General features: G+C 45.3%; 1 protein-coding gene across 1 annotated transcript in view; it reads left to right on the top strand.

Moving 5' to 3' along the window:
- The first annotated feature begins 297 nt into the window (after positions 1 to 297).
- Positions 298 to 21,348, top strand: part of LOC144699769 (multimerin-1-like) — a 62,278-nt gene continuing 41,227 nt past the window's right edge. Inside the window, exons 1-2 of the mRNA XM_078571029.1 lie at positions 298 to 724; positions 7,182 to 7,301. Of these exons, the coding sequence (XP_078427155.1) occupies positions 315 to 724; positions 7,182 to 7,301 (530 nt within the window). The 5' untranslated portion in view covers positions 298 to 314. The remainder of the gene's footprint in view (positions 725 to 7,181; positions 7,302 to 21,348) is intronic.

The following is a 21,348-nucleotide window of genomic DNA, read 5'->3' as shown; positions in this document are numbered from 1 at the left end:
TACTTAAATTCGTCAAGAACATATTTTGTATCTTTTCATTTCTGGAAGGCTGCTGCAGCAGGAGGAGCTGTGGGGTTTGAACATCTTCACCTTTCATCTCTGATGTAACAACATGAATGGAATCCCTAATTTCCCTCTCAAAATCAATGATTTATTTCTTTCAATTGGTCTGACAGAAACAGCTTCAGACCTTTTTGTTTTACCAATTTCCTGGGAAGGGCTCCTCTGTTTCCTCATGTCACGTCCAAAATGCAGGAGTTATTTCCTTTCTGACAAGGCATAAAAGCTGCCAAAGGAGCGAGCTCATTTCATTCATGCAGACTTGTGCGAGCAGGAGATACCACGTGGAGGTGGATTATGCAGAAGGAAGAAGTATTACTTTCAATTCAGTAAGAATGAGGTGGCTCATTGTCTTGGGGATCGTTTTCCCTTTTCTGAAAGTTTGTGATGGGGTTCTTGCTGCAAAATCCCCAGTTGAGTCGACACCGTTTGGGAACACCAAGAATGGAACTAATTTTAACGGCACAGATAATGGGAGAAATACGCTTGGAAAGCTGGGGGCTGGGGTTGCACCTTCCATCATTCCGCTTGTTGGTAACAGGTCTCCAAGGCAGGTGGGTTACACTGTGGAAAAAGGAGTGCATAAGTCCAGCCCCAGTCAGAAGCGTTCTTTCTACAGCAAACCTGGAAACGGCAAACCAAACTTTGAAACAGCCAGGGGAAAGTAAGTGCGACAAAAACTTACTATAAGAGCACATGTTGAATTCAGATTATTTCTCTATTTCACCATCTATCTGCACTCAACAATCTGTAATCTCTCTATCTCCATATATTTTCCTATCTGTATATCCCCATACTAAACAATGTACAAGTAGTCAACTATTTTTAATCTATCTACATCTATCTGTGCTCAGCAATCCCTATTTTTTTTCTCATGTATCGCTGCCTGCATTTCATTGTGTATTATCCACAGTTTACCTACTGTCATCCACATAGGGGCAGATTTGTAGGAAGCAATATCTGTGTTTCATTGTGTATGTTTCAGAGTTTAATTCTCAACGTAACAGTGTATATATATCCTAGATGACTTAGTAACTAAACTTATCCTGCATTGTTGCACCTAGTCATAAAGAACAGGAAAGTTTAATTTTAAGTTTTTTAAAATTAATTCATGGAATGTGGGCTTCACTGGCTGGGCCAGCATTTATTGCCCATCCCTAGCTGCCCTTGAGAAGGTGGTGGTGAGCTGCCTTCTTGAACCACTGCAGTCCATGTGGTGTAGATACACCCACAGTGCTGTTAGGAAGGGAGTTCCAGGATTTTGACCCAGCGACAGTGAAGGAACGATGATATATTTCCAAATCAGGATGGTGAGTGGCTTGGAGGGGAACTTCCAGGTTGTGGTGTTTCCATCTATCTGCCACCCTTGCCCTTTTAGGTGGTAGTGGTCATGGGTTTGGAAGGTGCTGTCGAAGAAACCTTGGTGAATTTCTGCAGTGCATCTTGTAGATGGTATACACTGCTGCTACTGTGTGTCAGTGGTGGAGGGAGTGAATGTTTGTGGATGTGGTGCCAATCAAGTGGGCTGCTTTGTCCTGGACGATGTCAAGCTTCTTGAATGTCGTGAGAGCTGCACTCATCCAGGCAAGTGGGAAGTATTCCATTACACTTCTGACTTGTGCCTTGTAGATAGTGGATCGGCTTTGGGGAGTCAGGAGGTGAGTTACTCGTCACACAATTCCTAGCCACTGACCTGCTCTTGTAGTCACAGTATTTATATGGCTAGTCCAGCTCTTTGGCCAATGAGCACTGGGATGCTACAATTGATGTCACTGGTCCTGGACTAGTGAACGGAAAACTGAGAGTGTTCCAACTGCTGATCTTTATCTGAATTCCGATATCTCTCCTTCCCTAAAAAAATCTACGTGCAGGTCTGACAATAGAATGCATACTTGTCACTGAAGAAATATATATCGTTGATGTGACAGCCTAAAGAAACACAGTTGGAGTGAGGCACTTTAAAAAACATCATGAAGACGGTGATGGTTCAATAGGCTGGCCAAGCTCTATTTTAGAATTGAGAAGCTAATTATTTTTTGGTATTTATTTTCTATTTTCTATCTTCCATCACATCCAGATTTCCACTATCCGTTGTGTGAAGCAGGGCTTCCTGACATCGCCTCTCAGTCTGGCTCTAATTTTAAGATTATGTCCCCTTGATCTAGACTTCCTAATCAGAGGAAATAGTTCTTTCTTCTTCTACCCTATCAATTAATCATTTAATCATTTTAAAAACTATATAGTTAGATTCCTTTCATCTTCAATCCTCCACCTCCTTCAGGTACCATTCCCTAAGAGGGCGTTAGCAACCATGGACTTCCATTGAATGGTCCATGATTTTGCTTGGCCAAGTATTGCAGTGGTTTGCCATTGCCTTCTGCAGTCTGGCTGACCAGGAGACTCTCCCGCCCTTACAGCCTGCTGCCAGGCGTATTGGAAGGTTTTACAGGCTAACAATCACTCTGTATGGCCACGTTATGAACACACTTTCCATAGCCATCACGTCCCAGAGTGGAACTTGAACACAGAGCTTCTAGCCCAGAGATAGGGACACCACCACTGCACCACAAGACCCCCTCATCTTCAGTACTCAGGGGTAACAAACGTAGTCTATGAAAGCTACTTTCATCATAAAATCCTTTTAACTCTGGTAAAAGGATGAATCTGCACTGCACTCGTTCCAAAGCCAATATATCCTTCCTGAGGTGCAATGCCAAGAACTGAAGAGAGCACAGTAAATGGGGTCCAACCAGGGCTTTCTATACCCAGCTTGGCTTCTATCCCATTGTATTCCAGGACTTTTCAGATAAAGGCTAATATTCCATAAAACATTTAAATTATTTTTTGGACCTGTCCACCAACCTGTTGTGATTTCTGCGCAGACCCTTAAATCTCTCTGCACTTCACTCCTCACTTCTCACTATTCAGACAATACTCTGATCTAACTTTTTTGGGTCCAAAGTGAATGACCTCACAGTTCCTCACACTGAACTCCATTTACCTCAGTTTTGCCATTTATTTAATTCATTAATGCCTCTTTGCAAATATCTGCTCTCATTTTCACTGCTAACTGTGCTAAATATAAGGCTCTTTATTCCTTTATCAAACTCAGTAAGGAGTGTAGTGGTTCAAAGAGAAAGCCCACCAATACTTTCTTATGGAAAAAAAGGGTTGGGCCATTAAAAGCGTTAAGTGCCTTGGGATGTTTTATTACATTAAATGTGCTATATAAGGACAAGTTGTTGCTCACTAAATAAGCTTTCACTTTCTTCCTTTTTATTCCTCTCCTGAAGCCACTGATCTCCTTGAGGTCCAGTGTCACAGGGGATGGTGCTCTCTGGCACCCTCTCAAAATGGTCATTCTTCATGTGTGAGTCAATGTCAGAATATCAACGGCCTCGGGGGTCATCATAATGAGCCAGGAGCAGGGGTGCAGTTAAAATAGAGTGGCTCAGTTTCTCACTCTGTTCCTGCCATTTCAAATTAAGCTGCTGCTTTTGGATGCCCAGTGTGAACCTCGATTACAAATGCTAATTAAATGAGAAGCATTGGTGCCTGATGAAATATTATCCCGTGGCGGGGGCAGAGGGGGTGGTGGGGAGAGGCGCTAGGGTGTGACTGCCCATGGCAGGGCTGCTGAAGATCAGTAGAATAGCCCTTCCTGGCGGGGCCAAGGGAGCAGAATTGCTCCCCTGGGCTTCTGCCATCTGGATTCCCCTGCCCTTTCAACCATGCCCCCCTGAACTGACCTTGCTGCTGAAAGCCTCCCCTCGATTCATGTGGGCAGCCCCTGTGTTGCCTGATGTTCATCAAACCCGCTCCTTCTGGTCTGTATGCCTGCACTTTCGCGTGGACTTAAAAGATCCCATGGCCCCATTCAAAAAGGAGCATTGGAGTTCTCTTCAGTTTCCTGGCCAATATTCATCTCTCAACCAACATCAATGATCAAATTGATGGTTTTGGGATCTTGCTCTGCACAAATTGGCCGCTGTGTTTCCTACATTGCAATGGTGATTATGCTTCAAAGGTGCTACATTAGCTGCGAAGGTGAAAATTGCTGTACACATGCAAATTCTTTCTTAGCTAGTAGGGACTGAGGAGTATAAAAGACAGTTTTCTAACCCCCTGCACTGTGGTACTTAGCATGGTATTCTGGCAGTCCCTCAGCATTAAGTGCCTCGATATATATATATAAGTGTTTTCACTTATCCTGCTACTCTGGGCATGAGATTGGGATGCAGTGGAATTCGAACAAGCATGAATGATTACGCCCAGACACACAAACTTCGGTCCGTGCAAAATGGACTTCACCTGGTTTGTGCTGTAAGATGCTACCATCTGCTGGTCAGTGGCTGCATGAACACAACTGAAAACTGGGAGGAAATAGAACAGGGTTCTCCAAAAATGGTTAACTGCAAAACGCACTCGTCAGCATACTTCAAAAGGTGCTTGTGATGTTCCTTAGGAATCACCAGGGATTGGAAATATTATATTTCTATTTGATCATGTTACTCCCCTTCCCTCTTGAAAGTCAATTTCTTACAGGCGTACAGCTTCAGATAACTTTGGTCACACTATTCATGTGCCAGCTGTGACTGTGCTCAACAGGCCATTTGACTGTGGGGACATATCACCAGTCCTATTCCCTGACACCCATGCATGCACATTTCCAGCAAAAGCCACCAGACAGTGATCAGGAGCGGAGCTCCTGGGTGATACCCTCCCTCTCTCCACTCACCCCGCCACCTTTCAGGGTAACTGAGGCCAATTGCAGTGCCCCAACATCCAGTCCAGTTATGCTGGCACATCAGATCTAAGCCCTTCCTCCCTCCCTCTGTGTGGTTCAGTCACTCACTGCATAAAACAACTGAGCTAGGAGGTTAGTCCCTAGGATTGGAAATTTATAAGTTGAATTAAGTGGAGCCGGAAATCCCCTGGCCATAACCTGTGTGGAAACGACAGACTAAAAGCATTAAAGGTTTTGTGTCAAAGTTGCAAATGATAAATGGGAGGACCATCCACAGAAATACATCCCCTTAAGGCCCTGCACTAATTTTGAGGTAGAAATTTGTTTAAGGGACAATTTCGTCAGTGCAACCGAAACCAGGATAAAGTAAAAACTCAGATAACGTATGATGGGTGTAGTAATTGTAGCTTTAAGGAACATAGCGACTGTAGCTTTAAGACTTAGTGTGTTGCATAGTATCATAGGACAGTGTGAACAAATCAGTTCTAAGTGTGGGGAACCTTAGAGTGGGATTTCTTCTAGTTGTGGAGCTTGATGGAAGCATGTAACTGCTGCTGCAGCCTGTAAATAAAGCTTGATGTTTCTAAGGAGAAACCCATCTAATGAGAAGACCATAACAATGGGTGTAGATTTTCTGCTGTGGACACAATCTGGAAATTGCACCTAAAATGGGCTTGAAATTGTGTTGGTCAGGTTGCAGATCAAGTTTCCACTAAAATTCATTGATGTAATCACAAACTTCCATGGACCAGTGCGATCGGGCAATGTATTTGAACACAATCAATTCTTTCTATCTGAAATTTGATTGAAGAAAAAGCACTTTTTCAACAAACGAAAACTCAGTTTTTTTGAAATTTCTTCACCACTGTGGAGTCAAAGGAAAGCGGATTCCTGGGAGCAGGAGGAGGCCATTTAGCCCACCCCCTAAGCCTGTTCTGCCATTCTATTAGGTCATGATTTATACCTCAATTCCATTTGTTTGCCTTTTTTCCATTTCCCTTAATATCCCTTACCCAACAAAAAATGATCAATCCCTGTCTTGAAAGTTCCAATTGTCTTCCTGTACCCACTATCTTCTGTGGGGAGAGAGTCCCAGGCTGCTACTGTCCTTTGTGTGAAAGGGTGCTTCCTCATGTCAGCCTTAAATGGCCTGGCTCTGTGTCCCCTTGTTCTGGATATCCCCACCAGAGGAAATAGCTTATCTATCTCACAAAGTCACTTACAGCACTACAGGTCTATTATTCTAACCTATCAAATCACGCAATGCTTCAGTGAAAAAGCTTTAATGAAAATTAATAGGTCAATTAAAACTGGTAGGAAATTGGGTGATCTTTTAACCGATAAAAGGGGAATTCTCAGCCAAATGGATATTTCAGAAACTCAGATGTACTTCAAATATAAAGGTTAAATAATTTGAATATCATTGAAAAGATAGACAGGTTGCTGAAGTTTTTCATCTGCACTCATCAGGTCAAACACAAGGATGCAAAATTTCAAATGATCACAACAATTTATGCTACAGGAGAAGAGTGCTGATTGGTTGGCAAATCAAATCTGATTGGTTGCGGAGTTGCCAAGGACAAAGCTATAGAGAACTTTAGGCTCCCCTAGCTCCCAGGTAATTCAAAAAAGGCACAAGGCTTATACATATTCCTTTTGTTTGCAGGGAACAGGTTCTTGCATATGAATGCATGTCAATTCTAGCAAGAGTAAATGAGCTACAGTACGAGGTTGACTGGTTATCTTAAATTGGTTGTTAGTGTAGCTATTAGCACATTCAGGATTGTTCACAAATGTTATCCCATCGTGGAATAACACCTAACAAAATAAAGCAAAAGGAATATGTTCAAGCCTTGTGCCTTTCTTTGAATTACCCGGAAGCTTGGGGAGCCTATAGGCCCCCGTTGATTTCTCCATGGCCATGCCTTAGCCAATCAGAGTCGACTTTCCAACCAATCAGTAGCCTTTTCTCCTGTAGTATAAATTGTTGTGCTCATTTAAAATTTGGCAGTCTTGCATTTGTCCTGCTGAGTGCAAGCTGTACTGCAACGTCAATCTCTTTTCAGCAATACTCGGTTAAATAATTATGCAAAATAACTCTTATTGCCTGTGAGCTTCTGGAGAAGTATTCCATCAAAACTACACAGTGAATGTATTAGGTTCCAACCAGGGCTTGGGTCTTAAAAAACCAATTAACCTGCTCCTTGTCATTTTCACCAGAGTCTCATTAACTGCCCCCCTGCCCCACCCCCGCATGTTTCCCTCTGCTGGTCTTGCCTTTGTGGGTTGTTTCTGTTGTGGAGTGTGCAGGGGATTCAAAGAGTTCCTGAGCCCTTTCCCAATTCAATGTAATGTTTCCTGTTTTGTTTCAAAGGAACTGGTGTGCCTACGTCCATACAAGACTCTCGCCTACTGTGACAATAGAGAACTCACAGACATACGTGATGCAAACAACAAACCCATGCCCGTTGAAAGCGGAGCATTGCCAGCCTAGGTATGTCTCACCGCTTGTCTATATTGATTGACATTGGAAAATTGCTTACTGTGCAAAGTGTTAGACCCGTTCATTGATGAAATAAATAAACAAGCTGAATTGAGACCAAGTGCATACCAGAAGATATTTGCCACAGAAGTAAAGAAGATTAAGGGGGTAATCTAATTGAGGCATTTAAGAGGATTAAAGTATTTGATAGAGTAGATAGAGAGAAACTATTCTCTTTGGTAGGGGAGTCCAGGATAAGGGGGCATAACCTTAAAATTAAAGCCAGACCATTCAGATATCAGGGAGCGCTTATACACTTCTCGGAAAGCAGGAATTCTCTGCCCCAAAAAGCAATTGAGGCTGGGGGTGTCAATTGAGCCTTTCAAAACTGTGATTGATAGATCTCTTGTTCGGGAAGAGCACTAAGGGTTACAGAACCAGAGTGGGTAAATGGAGTTAAGAAGCAGATCAGCCATTATGTAATTAAATGGTGAACAGGTTCAAGGGGCTAAATGGCCTACTCCGGTCCTTCTGTTGCTAAGTGAGTTATCAATTGTTAGGTATGATTGTAGTTTGGGATGCACTTCACAAAGCAACTGGTGAGGTCATGCCTCTTGTCATGATTGACATAGATATCTTTTCTTAAATGCATCTCACAGCAATGAAGTTGACTCTTAACTGCCCTCTGAAATGGTTACATTCAAGAAGGCTTATTATATCATTTGTACTCATGGCGTCTGTTCACGTTATCCATTAAGCATCCCAAAGAGTGTGATTACATGAAGTGCAGTTTACTTTATCATGGCCATCTCCTTCAAGTATCAGAAAAGAGTAAACATGAATAATATAGCCACCCATCTTCTCAGGGACAATTTGGGCAATAAATGCTGGCCTTGCCTGTGACACTCGCACTCAGTAAATGAATAAAAAAGGCCCAATGCATGTGCATCCTTTAACTAAAAAAGTAAAATCAAAATGGACCTAGGGTTGCCAATCCTCCAAGCTTGTCCTAGAGTCTTTGGGAATTAAAGTTTTAGCCCCAGGGCAATGCTGCAAGTACCTCAGAAGAAAGAGCATGGAGTTATTTTAAAAATGTGCTTTATTCATTTTCTTTAATCACATTCATTTAACAGTTTCATAAATGTAACTGGGTGAGACAGTTAGAGGCAGGAGCCTAGAGTTTCCAGGTGATAGCACTGGTATATTCTGCACAATTTCCCCAATATTGGCATAACCAGCTTAAAAGAGTACAGAATTTTAAGCACACATTGCATTCAGTGCAACTCGAGTTTCCATGGCCTTTTGTGCTAGTTTTTAAAATGTTGTACGAGAAGCAGACCCCACACACAAAACTGACCACGATCCAAGGGTGAATTAATCACCATTGTGTGCTGCGATTAATTTTGTCTGTTTGTGGAGGGTCTTCATGGAGGGTCTAAAAATTAATCTGGATCTTTTGGTCGCAAGGACACTAAAAACACGTTTTGAAAAGATTTGAATTATTTGCTTTATAACTTTAATAAGGAATCCCCCACTGTACAGCAATGTAACTAGAAAATAGCTCTGTACTTTTTTTAGTCATTTTCAGTCACTTAAAATCGGGTTATCGGGGTCGAGAATTGACACTGTGATTAAAAACACATATTCAGCTGCATTAATCAAACTTCACCAAGTTATCACTCTTAAATATACCCGGGAACATTTTAAAAAGCAAATTTCTCTTTGAAGAATAAAGTTACGTTTTAAAACTCTGTCCGATTCCACTGAATCATGGCAGGTTTTGCGTTGGTGAAATGCAAAGGAATTTGAGCAGAAACTTGAGAAAAAACCCTTTCAAAATGGGGGCAACTTGTGTTGGAGTTGCTGGATACACCCAAAGCAGAAATTCCAGCCCACGGTACCACGTGAGAGAGAATAAAAGCAGGGAGAGGGAAGGGAAGAGTGACAGAGGGAACTGCATGAATGTTCTCAATCTTAAAGATGAAGAAATTATCTCTTGATATGAGGTATTGGAGGCGAGGGTGGAGATGGTAGTTACTTCCAGGGGAAAGCAGTCTTTGGATCCTTTTGGCACCAGGACTGTACTTGGGATAATCCCGGCAATGAATGACTAGACCAGTTGTGTCAGGTACATTTGAGTTTCCAACATGAATGTGGAGACAATGGGGGGGAAAAAAGCACAACATAAGTTCTGTTGAAGAGTCGTACGGACTCGAAACGTTAACTGTGTTCCTCTCCGCAGATGCTGTCAGACCTGCTGAGTTTTTCCCAGGTATTTTTATTTTTGTTTTTGTTTTGGATTTCCAGCATCCACAGTTTTTTGCTTTTAACAACATAAGAGGTGTTGTGATGGGTAGTGGTGGGGCCAGAGGAGAACTACTGAGTTTATATGGGGGAGCGTGTTTCTTTAATTCAGATGGTGAGGATTGTGGAGCTGGGAGAAAGTTTGGAAATGAGGGCACCAAGGGAGATAGGGTAGTAGTCCAGGATGGACTAGCTGATCAAGACCTCAGGAGCATAGAGGCGGTGAGAAATGGGAAGATTGAGAGGGGAGCCATGGGCATGGTTTGGGGAGTTTCTGTGGAAAGTGAGATCAACATATGAACAAGGAGCAGGAGTAGGCCATACAGCCCCTCAAGCCTGTTCAGCCATTTAATAAGATCATGGCTGATCTGATAAATCCAAATGTGGTCTCACTGGTGCCCTGTACAACTGAAGCATAACCTCCCTACTTTTGTATTCAATTCCCCTCGCAATAAATGATAAAATTCTATTAGCTTTCCTAATTACTTACTGTGCTTCCAAAAAAATAGCCTTTAGTGATGCAAATGCAAGTAGGAGAGGCAAGAAAAAGGATAATCCCCAGACTTTGTGTCTTGGGCAACTCGACCATTCTCCATTTTGGATGTGGTCAGGAAGAACAGACTCCATTTACTCATGATATATTTTAAATGTGTTTACCCTTCCTTCTTTGGTTACATAAAGTATTATATAGAAATCTCTTTACAATGCCATAAGAGCTCTCTACTAACACAATTTCATGAATTTACACTAAAACAACTGGTTCCAGTGGCTATACATTAAGTGAGCTGTGGCTTCTGTAGGTTCAATAAATAGGAAGTTTGTTTCCTCTATATCTTAGCCAAGCAGCCCACAAAAAAAATGGGAAGATGTGCAGATAAGGAACATCCATCTCAAGCTGCCAGTTACAGGCTGTGCACAGCCTCTGACCCATTGACCCACGTTTCCTTCACATCAGTAAAATAGGAACAAGTTTACTTTTTTGCTTTGAATAAAGCAAGTTACCATTTCTTTCTGAACACTGTGTACAGTATACATTAAATGTAAATAAATCATTGTACAATAAATCTTTGATGAAAACAATTCCAATTTGATCATCATGTTAGGCATTATGGAAGCAAATTTTATCTTTACTCTTGTGAGTTAGAAAAAATACTTCAACGTGAATAGAAACAAGGTGCAGGGGTATGGGGAAAAGGCACGGCAATGGCACTGGGCCATAGTGCTCATTGGAGAGCCGCTGCAGACATGATGGGCCGAATGGCCTCCCTCTGTGTCATTAAGATTCTGTGATTCTGTGATATGTTACTTCCATGATTTTTCTGAACCATTTCTTGAGTCTTCTGTGATTTAAACCTACCTACACACTGGTGTTAATTTTTAAAAGTGACTAATTGCTTTTTGCTGATCTTTTTTTAAATATTAGATTGTGCCGACACAATATGACTGATTGACAAATATTCTCACAGAAGGTCCTTAGTTCGAGTCCTGTCCTGTTCAGAACACACACATCCTCTGATCAAGGAAGCACGTGGTTGCCTTTCTGTTCCTGGCCTCCACCAATCCTGCTTCTCCACTAGATGGTATACAAGACCAGCCCCAGGGACAATTCTTCCTCTTTGCTGTGTTCCTTTTCCTCTGTGCAACTCTGTCTGTTGGCTCTTCAAAATTGCAGGGTTACTGGCAGGGGATTGTAACCTATCTTCTCCTTCATTGCCTCGGTGACCTGATATGGTAGCCTAACGTACTGCACTGTTGTGATGCCAGATGGCACACTTCCTAAATGAAATTTCAAAACAAGGTTGGGTCGCCAAAAATCTTGAAAATTGAGGGTAATCTTCAACTTTCTCCCAAAAGGGGCCCGGAATCAGGGGAACAGTCATGTTGCTTGCTAATTCTTGCTGTTGGGAGGCCGTGGCCATTTTGAGGCCAAGTCCTTATTAATATGCTTCTGGTGTGATAGGGGAATCAAGCAGGTAGCTCACCAGTTCTGGAACAATTGGCTGGGTCTCATGTTGAGCTGGGAGGCAAGTCAGATCAGCTCCTGTCTTAATGGGTGGTGAAACCGGAAGGCAAGGCTCACATGGGTCTATGACAGGCCAAAGTTTATTTTGGAGGTGTACTGTGTTGCATATTTTATATCTCAGGGCTATGTAGAGATAACACACCAGTTTCTGTGTGTGTGTGGACTTTATTTACGAGGTTCTTTTTAAATGTCTGTTCCGTGCTTCTAGCTCTAGTTTCTCGAAACTTTTACAGTTTGCTTACCTTTCTCTGAGTCTACGCCCAGGCTTAACTAATCAAGCACAGTGAGCATCCCTCTCTAGCAAACAGACTCGCATAATCAAACACTGAACAACTGAACACTACACACTGGCTGGAAAAAGATTAAGTGGCTGCGAGATTGGGTAGGGAGTGGGTGTATCCTGATTCATAAGGCATCACACCTATACAGCATGGGTTTAGATGAGTCAATTATTTTTCTGTCCTTCATTTTTATATACAATCCCCATTGAAATTCAGGGTTTGTGAGCCATACAATATGAGGGCTGGATTTACCAATGAAGAATAAAAAGGTGTTTGGGTCTTCAGCAGGGAGGGTACAAGCATTACTCTTCTTCAGAAGACTTGCTTTTCACTTGCAGAATATACAAAACTGTGTCAGGACTGGGTGATCTTTCCCCTTTATTTGTCTCTGAAGACTCTGAAGCTATCCTAATTCATAAAAACCTATGATATGAGGTAATTAACACCAGTATCGATGAACAGCGTCAACATAATATTGAAAGGTGCTGGAGATCTGAAATAAAAACAGGAAATGCTGGAAATACTCAATAAACCTGGCAGCATCTGTGGAGAGAGAAACAGAGTTAACATTTCAAGTCCAATGTGACACTTCCCTGGAACTGGAGAGAGGTCGAAATGTGATGTGTTTTTATGCTGTTGACAAAGGGGTGAAAGGCAGGTGGGGCAAAATAGAAGGTCAGGGATAAATTAGAGGGCATGGAGATTAAATGACTAAAATGTCATGGAATACAGGACAAAGGGAGTGGGAATGATAGCATTAAAGTCTAAGTCTAAAGCATTGGTTCAGGGCAGGTGTTAATAGCAGAATAAAGGACTACTCTCTTTGTTTTGACTTAAGGTCATTGACAAAAGAACGAAAGGAGAGGTAAAGGGAACTCTTCTACACAACGAGTTTTGATCTTGAATGCATTGCCTGAAAGTGTGGTGGAAGCAGATTGAACTTTCAAAAGGGAATAGGATAGAATAGAATTGATAAAGGAAATCTTGCAGGACTATGGGGAAAGATTAGAGGAGTGGAGCTAAATGGATAGCTCCTTCAAAGAGCAGCACAAGCCCAATTGGTCAAATGGCCTCCTACTGTGTGCTACATCCCTATAATATTTCCTTGGGTGTTCTTCCGATTGGCTAACATAACTTTGGTGGAACACTGGAGTGAACTTCCGTGTAGTGGTGTAAAACGGCTTCCCACTGATCTGTCATGGCAGTCGACTGGGAGAATCCATGAGGAAATTCCCAGCTCGTATCCTCCTCTTACCCTCCTGACTTTGCTGAGTGCTATCGGTGACCTGGGTTAGTGAGGGGAAAGATTAGCCAAGGGCCCTGTTCTGATTCCAAAGTTGGTTCCTGCTGTAAAGTGTGGGGATGTTCAGCTGGAGAGCAGATGATACTCCACCCTAACCAATCCTGTAATATCAAAGGTGTCAGCCCTGGCTCAATGGGTAACACGCTGAAGAACATGGGTTGAACCCTTACTCCAGGCACTTAAGCAAATAAATTGGGTGGGCACTCCAGTGCAGTGCTGAGAGAGTGCTGCACTGGTGGAGAAGCCATTTTCTGATGAGACCCCATCTGCCCTCTCAGGTGGAGATAAAAGATTTCACAGATTTCAAAGAAAAGCATTGAAGTGTCCCCCCAGTGTCCCTGCCAATAATTAACCCTCAACCAGATTCACTAAGACGTATTGATCATTCATCTCATTCCTGTTTGTGGGAGCTTGCTGTGCTGTAAACCGACATTTCCTGCATTACAACAGCGACTACATTTCAAAGGTACTTCATTGACTGTAAAAACCCTTTGATACATCCTTGAGGTACTGAAAAGAGCTATAGAAAAATGGAGGCTTTCTTTCAGCCAGGGTCTGGTGGTGAAAAGTCAAACGTGGATAGCAGCAATTTGGGCGCAGGATGAGGGAGCGCCTGCTGCCTGTGGGACTGTGCCTCAATAGGGTGTTTCTTGTCAGAGGAGCCAAGAGCGGAGAAATCATGTAGAATCCCCAGCAATGGGCTTGCACTTGCTAATGCTATTCAAAATACAATATATCATCAGCGACACTGACATATTTGTCTGACCGAGATTACGCTTTCTGCTTTCCTTCTTGCAATGCAATCAAGCCCATTCACCCTGAAACAATAAAAAGCATCAAATCTATTCTCCGAGGCAGAAATGAAAAGCAGTCATTATCGAATCAAGCATTCTTCCTGCAGAAATTGAGTGAAGAGGTAATAATTAAATATCAAGCGGACAGATGCATCATTTACCCCCATCATCAACATCAGCCAGATGTTGCTGCATCTGCATCAGCTGATCCTTATACTGAATAGAGCTGCATGCAATGTTTATTACCCTGTAAGTATATATTATGGTTCAGTCGGAACTCTTATTGTTAATGAGGTAATTTATTTAAATCGTTCAAGTCACCTTAATCAATATATTTATGCAGCCTCACTATGTTAAAAAATACTGTGCAATATAGTGAAGCCCCACCAGCAGTCCATATCCCCTTTTGTGAGAGTCTTTTGGTCTGCTCTCTCATCCCTTCGAAGGTTACGAGCATTTTTTCACATAAGGAATGGATGGGGGATTAACTGGTACCCTCCATGTTCTTATTAAAATCATGAGAATTGTGAATGACCCCTAGGCTGGGACTTTCTGTGCCCGCTGGCATCGGGCGTGTTCAGTGGCGTGAGCAGACAACATGGCAAAAATCGGTTTCACGACATCAGTTAGCAATCGCCTGCTCGGCCCGTCAATAGCGGGCCACATTCCCCGCCATCAGACGTTGGGAACCTCATTGTAATACATCAGTATATCATTATAAGCCCAGCCTGCCAGAATCGTTCACCCCCATCCTCCCTGGCTGGATCATCCGCCCACTTCGGCATGATTGTTTCACAACAGCATATAAAAGGCGCGCACTTGGCGGGCTGCACTTTGAGGGGAACTCGGAGGTGAGTGCACAGCAATGTTTCGGAAAGCTCGCCCGGGTCGCCTGTTAGACTTCAAGGTTGAGGTACGGTGGGGGTAGTGGGAGCAAGGGCTGCCCTGCGGTTGAGCCGACTTAGCGGGGGGGGGCAAGGGTTGCCCTGCGGTTGAGGTGACTTGGGAGTCGAGGCAGGGGTGGGTGAGGGAAGCGGCCATGCCTGAGGGAAGCCTTGTATAAAGTGACCATTCCTCTGCAGCTGGAGTGGGGCGGTGGTGGGTGGGGATTCGGGCAGTCCATGCAGCGCACTAATCTCTGGCCATCCAAGTGGTGACCAGCACTCTCCAGGATGCGTTAAGGGGCCTTCAGACTTAACTGGGACAGGTTCTTAGTACACCCATGCTAACCCACGCGTCTCTCTCTTTCCTCCTGCAGGAGGAGTGCATCAGGATCATGGAGCCTGATGACCTAGCTGTGTGCCTCGTGGCTTACACAGAGTGAAGAAAATGGAGAAGAGAGCGTTGGAGGCTCCTGGCTGCGCAGAGGGAGGAGCAGCACCCTCTGGAAGAAGGGATGGCTGGGTCTCCTGCACACACCACCAAACAGCCATAGCGAGCCGTCGGTGGTTGGCGCCGAGCTAGACCAGGGTCTATAGGTGCTGCCTTTCATTCCTGCAGATGATCAAGCACCAGTGTCGCCAAGGACTGTGCATGTCTAGGGAACTGGTCGGTCACATCTGCCAGCTACTGCAGGATTTGGCGCCACAGAACATGGAAGGCATCCACTGCCAGTAGCCCTAAAAGTGACCACGGTGCTCAATTTCTATGCCAGTGGCTCCTGTAAGGGTTCCACAGGTGACCTCTGTGGGATATCACAAGCCTCCAGCCACAAATACATCCATGAGGTCATGTATTCCATCTTCCCGAGGGCAAAGTTTGTGCATTTTGCCCGTTGACCAGGACAGCGATTGGATTTGCCCAAATCTTGGGTTTCCCACAGGTGCAGGGTGCAATTGACTGCACTCAAGTGGTGCTCAGATCTCCGTCACAACACACAGTCAACTATGTCAACTGCAAGGGGTTCCATTCGCTGAATGTGCAGCTGAGTGTGCGACCACCACAAACACATCCTACAGGTCTGCACATGGTTCCCAGGGAGCGTCCATGACTCTTACATCCTTAGTAGGTCTCAGATCCCTGACGTCTTCCAGGGTCCAGAGAGGCCACAGAGTTGGCTCCTTGGGGACAGGGGCTACCCGCAGAGGACGTGGCTGATGACACCCGTGCGGCGGCCTCAGACTGCAGCAGAGTGAAGGTATAACGAGGCTCATGCTGCGACTCACAACTTGGTGGCGCAGACATCGGGATGCTGAAGATGAGGTTCTGATGCCTGGGCCTGTCTGCTGGAGCCCTGCAATGTAGTCCACAGAGGGTGTCATGCATTGTCGTCGCCTGCTGTGCCCTTTACAACCTGGTGCTGCAACGGGGCGAGGAGCTGGCTGAGGAGGAGATGGGGGAGCCGGAGATCTCCTCTGACGACGAGGACACTGATGGGGATGAGGGTGAGGAGGTCCTCGAAGGCGACAATGACAATGATGAGGCCTTTGCACTGGGCAGATGAGGCAGGCACACTCGGGAGGCTCTCATGGCTGCTAGATTTGTGGAGGATAATGATGACATGCAGTTAGCAGACCGCATGGATCCTCACATAGCATCTGTGAACGTTTGACTCCAGTCTGGCTTATGGCAATGCACATACCCTCTGTGGTAATGCTCCTGTCATGGAGGTGCATTGGAGGTCCTAATAGTCACTCGATTGCTGGAGGATGATAACGACATGCAGTGAGGACACTCTATAGACCTTCACATAGCCTCTGGGAATGTCTGACTCCTATCTGTCCAAGGGCAGCTCACTTGCGCTCTGTGGTCAGGGTCATATCATAGATACACAGCCATGAAACTTTGGAAGCATCTGACCTTTTGTCCGTCTTCAGCATCTGAGCCCTTCAGGAGCACAGCGTCACTGGTCACAGATGCTGAAGAGATGGGGGCCAGTCCCAGCTTAAAGGTGCTGAGAGCTCACAGAGAGAATGATGGAACTCTGACGCCTGCCCACAACATTCTGACAGCAATGACAAGCACCATCGAGGTGCAGGCATCACTAATGTGTTCAGGGAGTGTGAGGCTGGACCATCACTTTGGTCTGAAGGCTGCACAAAGCACAGGGAAGAGGCCCTGGGCTGAGACACCTGCCTTTATCTTGTGCAGAAAGGTTTCACATCCGAGTGACACAAACGCTGCTCATCAGAACAAGGAGCCATGCTCAGGCTGTGCAACTACATTTTCTTTTTTGTAACCCTGCTGCTATGTCTTGGCACTCCCCAGCCATCCAAAATGGAGGTGGAGGCAGCCTGCTGACTGCTATGCCCCGTTTGTGATGACCTTGGCAGGAGTCCTCTGGGGACCGAGACCTGGCGGGCCCCGGCCTGCTTTCATGATCCTGCTGTGTGGCAGTGGCACCCTCCTCAGCCTGTGGAGTTGGAGCTGCTGAGGTCACAAGAAGAGGAAATTTGGATGGGCCGGACACCCCTGGAGTCATCTGGATGGATAGCCTGGTGGGGAGGGGGAGGTACACCTGCTGATCCTCCTCCCTATAGGTACCAAGGGCCCCTGGCTGACTCCTTGAGTGGAAGGGGTAGCTGGAACGAGGTTGAGCTGCCCCACACCCCTCTCGGACACACTGTTGGAGGCCAACTATGGCATCAGCAATGGGGTTGAGTTCATGCAACAGTGCAGGAGCGACATCCTGGACCAAAGTCTCCATGGTGGCCGCCATCCTACTAGTGTTGACCTTGGTGCATTGGCATGTCAGCACTATCACAGTCTGAAGGTGGACTGACTCCTCCATCTTGCCTTGCAATCTGAGGTGTGCAGTGGACACCCCTTCCTGATGTTCTCGAGCTTGCCTTTGCAGCTCCAGCAACTGTGACATGACCGAGTCCAGAGGCTCCTCATCTGACTCAGACTCGGCAAATATCTGGCCTTTAGCAGTCCTCCGAGTGCCGGAAACCTGGGAAGTTCCTGCCACCGCCTGTTGTGGATCAGACAGTGCGATGTGCTGACCAGATTGTGATCTCAAGACTACTCTGAAGCAAGGTCCCACCGAGGTGTGTCTCCCTGCGCTGGTGGAGGGTGTGGGTGAGCGCTGTGATGTGAATTCAAGGAGGGCGCTTCCAGATTCTTTTTCAGAGGTTTCTTCGGGCCTTGATTGGATGCCCTGGATCATGGGCTCTGTCGACAATTTCCCAGATGTGCCTGCGGAAGCCAGGGGAGATAATTAGTCCATGGCAGTGACCTGTGAAACAGGAATATCACTCACAGCATGGTTGTCTGATGGATGTTGCACTGCTGGATCTTCGCTTGGTAGAGCACTACCGACCTCACTGTCAGCGCAGGAATGGTCCAGATCCTCGCCGGCCAGCTGGATGGCTCTGTTTTCAAATTCCATGAGGATCTTAATTTCAGACATTCCCCCAGTGGTCTGCAACCTCTCCCTCTTGTTGTGTGTCAGCTTGTCCTGCATGAGTAGAGCTGGAGAGAATGTAAACAGGATGCCCGCCAGGTCAGATGATAAGTTTGCCTGGCACATGTGGGTGGTGAGTGGTCCCATGGACAGGATGAGGACAATGAAGGCGTGTGTGAGAGAGTGAAAGGTGATGTCCCATGAACTAACAGTGAGTGAGGGCCCTGTGGCTGTGTGATGGGTTTGTGAGTGTGTGAGTTGAGAGTGATGAGATGAGTAATTTACCCTGGGTGAACAGAGGAGGTCATTCATCCTCTTGTGGCACTGGGTGGCTGTCCTTTTTTGCAAGGCATTGGTGCTGACCACCGCTACTATTACCTCCCAAGCCAGATTAGTGAAGTTGCTGCCCATCATGCGGCCAGAGCAGGGGGAGAGAACATCACGGCGAGCCTCCACTGTGTCCAAAAGGTGCTCAAGTGACGCATCATTGAACCTGGGGGCTGCAGTCTTTCTGTCTTTTGGGGCCATGTCTTCTTTGCAGCAGTCATGGGCTGGAAGCACTGAGAGACGTGCGCATGGTTGCACATTAAATATGACGCCCAGCATGATGAAGTGGCGACATGATGGCATGGCGGGTGAATGAGTGCCCGCCCGCCATGGAAACAGCATGTGTTCCAGGAATGCATAATTAATGCGGCGGGTTTGAGAAAATACGGCCTGAAAAACTGCTATTGCTACCACACAGTGCAAATCTGGGACGATTCCGCCCCTAATGTCTGTGTTAAGTAAAAAAATATTAGTTGAATATATTGAATACACGCTGGTGAAGGAGAAGCGATGGGTTGGTACCTAGATTTTTAAAAATTCATTCATGAGATGTGGCGTCGCTGGTTAGGCCAGCATTTACTACCTACCCTAATTGCCCTTGAGAAGGTGGTGGTGAGCTGCCTTCTTGAGCCACTGCAGCCCATGTGGTGTAAGTACACCCACAGTGCTATTTGGAGAGGGGGTTCCAGGATTTTGACTCAGCGACAGTGAAGGAACGGCGATATATTTACAAGTCAGGTTGGTGAGTGACTTGAACGGGAGCTTGCAGGTGGTGCTGTTCCCATGCATCTGCTGCCCTTGTCCTTCTAGGTGGTTGAGGTCACAGGTGCTGTTGAAGAAACATTGGAGAATTCCTGCGGTGCATCTTGTAGATGGTACACACTGCTGCCACTGTGCTTCGGTCGTGGAGGTAGTGAATGTTTAAGGCAGTGGATGGGGTGCTGATCAAGTGAGCTGCTTTGTCCTGGTTGGTGTTGAGCTTCTTGAGTTTTGCCGGAGTATTATTGTTGCACTCATCCAGGTACAAGGAGAATATTCCATCATCCTCCTGGCTTGTGCTTTGTAGGAAGGTTTTGGGGTGTCAGGAGCTGAGTAATTTGGTGCAGATCCTCACCTAACCTTCCCCCTCAAAGACTCACTGGATGAATTGCACCATTTGACATGGCATTGACCGAAGTGGAAAATACTGGGTGCTCACTGACAAAGAGGCCTAAAATTAAGTTAAGCCTTTAATGGAGAAGGGAAGGTGATGGAGAAGTGTCTGATTGGTGCAGGCGTGGTGTTGGAGTTTGGGGGGGGTGGGGAGGGGGGAAGGGGAGCGGCGATGGCAGCAATCAGGTGAGGGAAAGAGTGAATGCAACTGTAGATTGTGGCGGGGATGCAGGTGGTGAGCGCCATGGCAAATTGGGAGGGGGACTGTGACAGAGCAATGACCTGCAGTAAACCATGGTTTGACTGAAATGGAGAGGATCACTCCTCCATCTCTCAGCTCCACATTCAGCTAGGTATCTTTCTTTCACAAACTCACTATACCTTTCTCGTGGAGGCCTCCAGGGGTCCTTTAAGGACAAGCGGTTAGGCCGCATTTGGATCGGGTTTTCGTAGTGCAGCTGGTCTGGTACAGGCTATGTTCAAAGTAGCCCAATTTCCCACAGGAGCCCTCAAACAGGCAGCAGGTCCCTTATTTGAAAAAAATATGCCTGAAGCATGTATCAGGCATGTTCCCTGGATGCCTATATTTTTGCTCCAATCAAGATGGTAGACAGCACACTTCTGGTTTATAATGAGCATGTGCTTCCTGCCTGTCATGTTGAAGGCTCAGGCACCCAGTTAGTGCCCAAAACATAGTGCAACACCATTGAATTTTTCTACCCACAGCCTACCTTCCAAATGTTGACAAATGAGCAATGCTCCACATGCTGTGCTGGCATTGCCAGGATGATGTGGTGTTAAATTGCTGTCAAATGCATGTGGGGGGGCAAGTCTTTGTTCCTTCTCTAATCCTCGCAATTAAAAGGACCTGGCATTTTATCAAAATCAGTTTTATTTCATAAAAGCAAAAAACTGCGGATGCTGGAAAAACAAAAACAAAAATACCCGGAAAAACTCAGCAGGTCTGGCAGCATCTGTGGAAGGGAGCACAGTTAACGTTTCGACTCCGTATGACTCTTCAACAGAACTAAGGAAAAATAGAAAAGGGGTGAAATATATGCTGGTTTAAGGGGGGGTGGAACAAGAGAGCTGGATAGAGGGCTAGTGATAGGTGGAGATCACCAAAAGATGTCACAGACAAAAGGACAAAGAGGTGTTGAAGGTGGTGATATTATCTAAGGAATGTGCTAATTAAGGGTAGAAAGCAGGACGAGCAAGGTATAGATAGCCCTAGTGGGGGTGGAGTGGGGTAAAGGAATCAAAAAAGGCTAAAATAAAACAATGGATGGAAATACATTTAAAAATAATGGAAATAGGTGGGAAAAGAAAAATCTATATAAATTATTGGAAAAAACAAAAAGGAGGGGGAAAAATCAGAAAGGGGGTGGGGATGGAGGAGAGGGTTCATGATCTAAAATTGTTGAACTCAATATTCAGTCCGAAAGGCTGTAAAAGGCTGTTTTATTTCTATTTGGGGAGGACATTCTCTCCCTTACCCCGACTTTTAAGCAAAGAAAATATTATTCATTG

This window comes from Cetorhinus maximus, chromosome 1 (assembly GCF_964194155.1).
Source record: "Cetorhinus maximus chromosome 1, sCetMax3.hap1.1, whole genome shotgun sequence".
NCBI classification, from domain to species: domain Eukaryota; kingdom Metazoa; phylum Chordata; class Chondrichthyes; order Lamniformes; family Cetorhinidae; genus Cetorhinus; species Cetorhinus maximus.
This window is presented reverse-complemented; position numbering and strand designations above follow the sequence as displayed.